A 7,500-nucleotide genomic window follows, 5' to 3' on the forward strand; every position below is an offset into this window, starting at 1 on the left:
TTACCATATTTCTCTTTTACCGCCAGAGGTCAGCAAAGACCTGAATTTAATCATACGCGTAATACTTACGCACACACACACACACACAGACACACACAGACACAATGTTCAGAGTGAATAATAGCTACTTTTTTGTTGCACACAATAATAATGATAAAATAATAATAATAATAATAATTAGCAGAAGCAGCCATTAGGACACCAGAAACACACACATAGTCAAAATCAGTGTGTGCGCGCGCTTTTCAGGCTGTCTTCATTGTCTTTATTTATTTGCCAACAGGAGATGAATATAAAATTCCATCACAGTGCTGAACGAAGTGAGTGTGTGTGTGTGTGTGAGAGAGAGAGAGAGAGAGAGAGAGAGAGAGAGAGAGAGAGAGTTTACAAAGTGACAGTTGTAATAGGATAAAATGTAAAGAGTGAGGGTGTGATAGGTGGAATCCAGAGCACAATGGAGATGTTGTAGATGTTGTAGGTGTTGAGTTTGAGCTCTCTCTGCTTTACATGTTCTTTATACAGTTCTCCACAATCACTTCTTTTCTCTCTACATTCATTCATGTTGCTCTGGGCAATATAAAGAACTCCTCAGAAGACTGCTGGTTGTGTGTGTGTGTGTGTGTGTGTGTGTGTGTGTGTGTGTGTGTGTGTGTGTATACTCTTTTGTCTAAAATGTCTGATCTTGTTTGATCAAATGTGCACACACTGCTGGACTTCCCTGAAGAGAATACACATCACTGTTAAATAAACATCAGAAAGTGTGTGTGTGTGTGTGTGTGTGTGTGTGTGTGTGTGTGTGTGTGTGGGAACTAAGAAATACATAAATATCTATATTTATTTTAAAATTTAACTGTGATAACGACAGAGTGGAAAACTATGGGTTCCACATACACACTTCAGCTGTGAGCTGTGCGAGTTGTAGCAGTTGGTTCTGTTGTTTTTACCTAGAGCTCCTTTTGAGGTTTCTGAGTGAGGGGTCTGAGAGTTTTGGGTGAAGAGTGTGAGTGAGGGGTCTGAGTGAGGGTTCTGAGTGTGGGGTCTAGGGGAAGAGTCTGAGTGAGGGGTCTGGGTGAGGGTTTAGACAGAGTGTTGTTATAGTTAATAAGAGTTCTACCTCTTCTGCATCATTGTTTCCAGCGATGTATCTGTTCCATTGTATGGGACACTGAGGTGCTGTGTTTGATTTTACGCACACACACATGCGCACACACACACACACACACACACACACACACAAAATTGCATACTTATACCTGATTAGTTATTATTATTATACTACATCATTACAAATTGTCAGAATCTTATATCAGACCAGACTTTTTTCCATGACTTCTGCTCCCAATCAGCTCTGGCACTGTGTGTGTAGATCTAAAGTTTCTGTTTCCGGATCTGATCATGCAGGGATCTGGACAATAAACTGGCAGCGCTGCACAACAAAGCAATTAACATTATAAAACGGTTACTATGGAAATACACACACACACAATATTAAATGGGTTTGTGTATGAAATATGAAAAGCACAGAGCAAGCACTTCCCTCCTGTTCCCTGAGGAGACAAGTGTCAGTACACACAGGAGGAGGCAAAAAACACACACACACACACACACACACACACACACACACACACACACACAAAGTAATGCATTACTGACTGTAGAGATAAAATGAGGAGCTGTCAGTCAGAGCAGCACTGTAGGGGTTAATAACATGATGGTTGTGAACACCTCCCTCTTACAGCATGACTGTTCCATTACTGCATACCATTGTGTGTGTGTGTGTGTGTGTGTGTGTGTGTGTGTGTGTGTGTGTGTGTGTGTTAATCTTTTGTTCTGTCTGATATCTGAATGTTTGTATTGTTTATGAGGTATTAAGTGTACATCCTGTATAACATGTGTGCTATGGGTTATTGTTTGTGGATTAAGAACTGAATATTAAAAACATTCTTTTTAGACTTGAACTTTATAAAACTCTTCGCTCTCAGTGACGAACAAAGGCCGCGTCCGAAGGTTGCCTAGCAACCACACTGTCAAAGGCAAAGGGTGGTGCATGAGTGTTGGTCACTTAGCAACCAGAGGGGCTCTGAGGGGGCAGAGAGAACAATACACATCTTACACCCGTGTGTGTGTGTGTGTGTGTGTGTGTGTGTGTGTGGGGCTGTGAGAATGTTAGAGCTCTGAATGATATTTCTGTGCTGTGTGAAGTTCATGCTGAGATGATGAATATTTCATCTGTGTCCCAAACACCAATCACATCCTCTTTCAGCTTTTATTCAGTTTACTGTAAGGAACAACACAATTTAATACACAAGTTAAATTTAACACACACACTGATTATTAATGTTTATCTTTAAGAGGAGAAAAACCCCAACTTACAATCTCCTCACAATAAAGACCCAATGTGTGTCTGGTGTTGTGTCTGGTGTTGTGTCTGGTTTTCTGGGTGTGTGTACCTGCAGGTTAACGTTCAGCTTTTTACCAAAGAACTGTAAAAAATACACACACTTGCTCTGTAGTGTGTGTGTGTGTGTGTGTGTGTGTGTGTGTGTGTGGGATAGCATGAGTGTGATGTTATTAGACACACTCGCTCTGTAGTGTGTGTGTGTGTGTGTGTGTGTGTGTGTGTGTGTGTGTGTGTGTGTGTGTGTGTGATAGCATGAGTGTGATGTTATTAGACACACTCGCTCTGTAGTGTGTGTGTGTGTGTGTGTGTGTGTGTGTGTGTGTGTGTGTGATAGCATGAGTGTGATGTTATTAGACACACTCGCTCTGTAGTGTGTGTGTGTGTGTGTGTGTGTGTGTGTGTGATAGCATGAGTGTGATGTTATTAGACACACTCGCTCTGTAGTGTGTGTGTGTGTGTGTGTGTGTGTGTGTGTGTGTGTGTGATAGCATGAGTGTGATGTTATTAGACACACTCGCTCTGTAGTGTGTGTGTGTGTGTGTGTGTGTGTGTGTGTGTGTGTGTGATAGCATGAGTGTGATGTTATTAGACACACTCGCTCTGTAGTGTGTGTGTGTGTGTGTGTGTGTGTGTGTGTGTGTGTGTGTGTGTGTGTGTGTGTGTGATATTAGTGCTCCTGTCGATTCATAGTTTTTGCATTTTTAGATGATCTTTTATTAGGAAGTCAAATTCTGGTATTTTCTACATTTATTCATTTTCCAACCCTTAACAGCACATGAACATGAAATAGAACAGCATTAATCTAATATTAATAAAGTTATTGAGCACTGGATCATTAACATATAAATAAAAACAGCTAGTGTCGTTAATCTCATGACATACAGCTGTGTTTATGCTAACATTACACACTTATTAAAAGGTTATAAACAGGGTGGTGTGTTAATGTGGATAATGCTAGGCTAATTAGCTAACAGAGTAATTCTCATTCTCAGATCACTAATGATGTGGCTTTAATGTGGATTTTGAGATCAGTATAGAATGAAGTTATACAACACACCTGATTATTGACACTGAAAGTAACAACCAGCACAACCATTTCAGCCATGAACTCACAAACCCTCACACACACACACACACACACTTCCTTTACTTACACCACACACTTATACACTACACACAGTCCTTCAGTGACCTTGAGCTGTCCTTCTAAGGCAGGACAGAACACTTGTAGACGGCACAGAACCCTAAATAATAATAAAAAAAGCCCATGAGAGACCCGATTGTGTTCTAATGTCCTAAAAGAGCTGTCTAAAAGTACCTGCTCTCTCTAGGAAGCTTCTCTCCATTTCTTGATTGGTTCTAATTACAGCGCAATCACACAACCTGAGACTCTACAAACCCTGCACACTCCCTGTCCCCAAAGCCTAATGGTGAACCAGCTCATCCAGCAAGGTTGAATTCCTCAGGACTCGAGGTGCTACTTAGTTGCTTAGAGAAGAAATACACGTGATGGGACATGATATCGTAAAATACTATATTATGAAGGTGATTAGTGTTGATGCTGTTAGACTGTACGATGGTAGCTGTGGCTCTGTATAGCAGTGTGTCTCTGTTTAAACCTGTCCCCAATGTCCTCAACAGGGAACATCGTTTCTTTATGCTGGATTATTAACACTGCCCAGTTAACTATTCACTGAGAAAGTGGGCGGAGTCAGTGTCCAGCTGTGTTCTATTCAGCAGTAGAGATTGTATGAGTGTGGGAGTTATGAAGACAGTGAGATGAACATGGCTGATCTTTTCCAGCGCAGTGATCAAGACTTCTCACATATCTCAGCATGAAGTTCCGATAGCCATCTCCACTGAGTTCTCTCTCATTTTCTTCTCAAGTTCCATCTGCAGCTTCTTTTCTTTTTCCAAAACTGGTGAAGAAGAAGATGATGTTGATGAGGCCAGTGACAGTGATGAAGGTTTACTGGGTAGACATTCTTCACAGCAGCAACAGCAACAGTCCAGAAAGCTCTGTCCCAACGTTCGGCACAAACTGAGGATCAGAATAGGTGTGGCTGAGGCCCTGACAAACATCAGGAACTGACCAATCAGAGCCAACAGTGCCAGAGTGCCTCCGCCTACTGCTACTCCGGCGTAGGTGAGCCCGATGTTCCAGGCATGCTCAGGGAGACAGAACACGCCATAAACTATTGCCAGCACCATCACAAGTTTCTTTGACAAGGAGGAATATGAGGATGCAGAACAGGAAGTGGACATGCTGGTGGTGCTGTCAGAAATCTGACTCATCAGAAGATGGCATGAGAATGAGAAGAGCAAAGGCAGGCAGAAGAAGCAGCCAAAGAGCCACCACATGCGTGATTCATGATAAGTCATTATGAGGGAATAGACCGACTCAGAGAAATGAGGTGAAGAAGGAGGCAGACGGATGCAAGAGTCCACGGGCAGACGTGAGACATGAGACAGCTCCGTCTCCAAGCGCCAGATCATGAGCTCAGGGATGGCAAGGAGCAACGAGCCCACCCAGATCACTGATAGCTTTGACAAGATAGAGCCGAATGACTCTGGGGTCTTAGAGGAGGACGAGGTGCTTGTTAATGTCTGGAAGCGATCAACACTCAGAGCACAGAGACTGAAGGTGTTTACACCCAGAGACGTCACCTGAAAGACACACAGACACACAGACCATTTTAATTTGTGCATAAGAAAAATTGTAAAAGTCCCACCCACCTTGTCTATAAAGCGTTCCCGTCCACCCTGTTTATTAAAAAGTCCCACCCACCTTGTCTATAAAACAGTCCTGCCCAGGGTGGCAGTGAGTAAACGAGAGAGAGAGGAAGAGTAAAAGAGAGTGTGAGAAGGGAGTGTAAAGGAGTGAGGGAGGGAGAGAGAGAGAGAGAGAGAGAGAGAGAGAGAGAGAGAGAGATCGAAAGTAAGGGACAGGGAGAGAGAAAGAGAGAGAGTAAGGGACAGAGAGAGAGAGAGAGAGAGAGAGAGAGAGAGAGAGAGAGAGAGAGAGAGAGAGAGAGAGAGAGTAAGGGACTGGGAGAGAGGGCGAGAGAGAGAGCGAGAGGGAGGGAGAGAGAGAGAGAGAGAGAGAGAGAGAGAGAGAGAGAGAGAGAGAGAGAGAGAGAGAGAAGTAAGGGACTGTTAGAGAGAGCGAGAGAGAGAGAGAGAGAGAGAGAGAGAGAGAGAGCGAGCAAGCGAGAGAGAGAGAGAGAGAGAGAGAGAGAGAAAGTAAGGGACTGAGGAAGTGAAAGAGAGAGAGGGGGAAAGGGAGTAAGTAAGGAACTGAGGGAGTGAGAGAGAGAGAGAGAGAGAGAGAGAGAGAGGGGGGGGGAGTAAGTAAGGGACCACACACACACACACACACACACACACACACACACAGTGTGTAAGTAGCAGTAGCAGTGTGAGTAGAGGTGAGTAGAGGTGAGGAGTGGGGTATAGGGTCTCTTAGGCCTGAGTTCCTACAGACCATGTTCTAATCACTGACTTTATCTTTAGATCAATACAGAGGAAACCCTGTCCCACTGCCCCACTGTCTCAATCACTTACTGTCCAACTGCCCCACTGTCTCAGTCACTTACTGTCCAACTGCCCCACTGTCTCAGTCACTTACTGTCCAACTGCCCCACTGTCTCAATCACTCACTGTCCCACTGCCCCACTGTCTCAATCACTTACTGTCCAACTGCCCCACTGTCTCAGTCACTTACTGTCCAACTGCCCCACTGTCTCAATCACTCACTGTCCAACTGCCCCACTGTCCCAATCACTCACTGTCCAACTGCCCCACTGTCTCAATCACTCACTGTCCCACTGCCCCACTGTCCCAATCACTTACTGTCCCACTGCCCCACTGTCCTAATCACTCACTGTCCAACTGCCCCACTGTCTCAATCACTCACTGTCCAACTGCCCCACGGTCTCAATCACTCACTGTCCAACTGCCCCACTGTCTCAATCACTCACTGTCCAACTGCCCCACTGTCTCAATCACTCACTGTCCAACTGCCCCACTGTCTCAATCACTCACTGTCCAACTGCCCCACTGTCTCAATCACTCACTGTCCCACAGTATCACTGTCCCAATAACTTACTGTCCCACTGCCCCACTGTCCCAATCACTTACTGCCCCACTGTCCCAATCACATACTGTCCCACTGTATCACTGTCCCAATTACTTACTGTCCCACTGTCTCAATCACTCACTGTCCCAATCACTTACTGTCCCACTGTCCCAATCACTTACTGTCCCACTGTCCCAATCACTTACTGTCCCACTGCCCCACTGTCTCAATCACTTACTGTCCCACTCACTTACTGTCCCACTGTATCAATGTCCCAATCACTTACTGTCCCACTGTATCAATGTCTCAATCACTCACTGTCCCACTGTATCACTGTCCCAATCACTTACTGTCCCACTGTATCACTGTTCCAATCACTTACTGTCCCGCTGCCCCACTGCCTCAATCACTTACTGTCCTGCTGCCCCACTGTCTCAATCACTCACTGTCCTGCTGCCCCACATTTACTTACTGTCCCACTCTCTCAATCACTTACTGTCCCATTGTATTACTGTCTCAATCACTTACTGTCCTGTTGCCCCACTGTCTCAATCACTCACTGTCCTGCTGCCCCACAATCACTCACTGTCTTACTGCCCCACTGTCCCTCGGACTCACTGTCTCACTGCCCCATTGTCTCAATCACTCGCTGTCCCACTGTCTCACTCACTTAAATGTCCAGTTGTGGTGAAGTAAATGTGCAGTACACCACTGGACATTATTATATCTGTACCACCAACTGTATCACTGAATGCCCCAATAAATTTCTCACTGATTGTCCAACTCACTGACTGTCTCACCCATTGACCCACTCACTGTTTCACTAACTGTCCCAGTCCCAGTGACTGTCTCACTGACTGCAGGAACTGTCTCATTGTCCCACTGATGGTCCCACTCACTCATTTTGACTGTCCCAGTCCCAATAACTGTTGCCAAATGTCTCGGTCTCTCTGACTGTCTCTCTGACTGACTTTCTGTCCCGCTGCCTGAAGTTATAACTGGCATATTTAGACGTGCTGCT

General features: G+C 44.9%; 1 protein-coding gene across 2 annotated transcripts in view; it reads right to left on the reverse strand.

Annotated features, from left to right (window-relative positions):
- Window positions 1-3,130: 3,130 nt before the first annotated feature.
- gpr37l1a (G protein-coupled receptor 37 like 1a) overlaps window positions 3,131-7,500 on the reverse strand; it is a 19,777-nt gene continuing 15,407 nt past the window's right edge. For both annotated transcript variants that reach the window (XM_083533728.1, XM_083533727.1), the window contains one exon: window positions 3,131-5,068. In XM_083533728.1, the coding sequence (XP_083389854.1) occupies window positions 4,232-5,068 (837 nt within the window). In that variant the 3' untranslated portion in view covers window positions 3,131-4,231. The remainder of the gene's footprint in view (window positions 5,069-7,500) is intronic.

Source organism: Silurus aristotelis, assembly GCF_946808225.1.
Source record: "Silurus aristotelis genome assembly, chromosome: 28".
Classification (NCBI taxonomy): Eukaryota; Metazoa; Chordata; class Actinopteri; order Siluriformes; family Siluridae; genus Silurus; species Silurus aristotelis.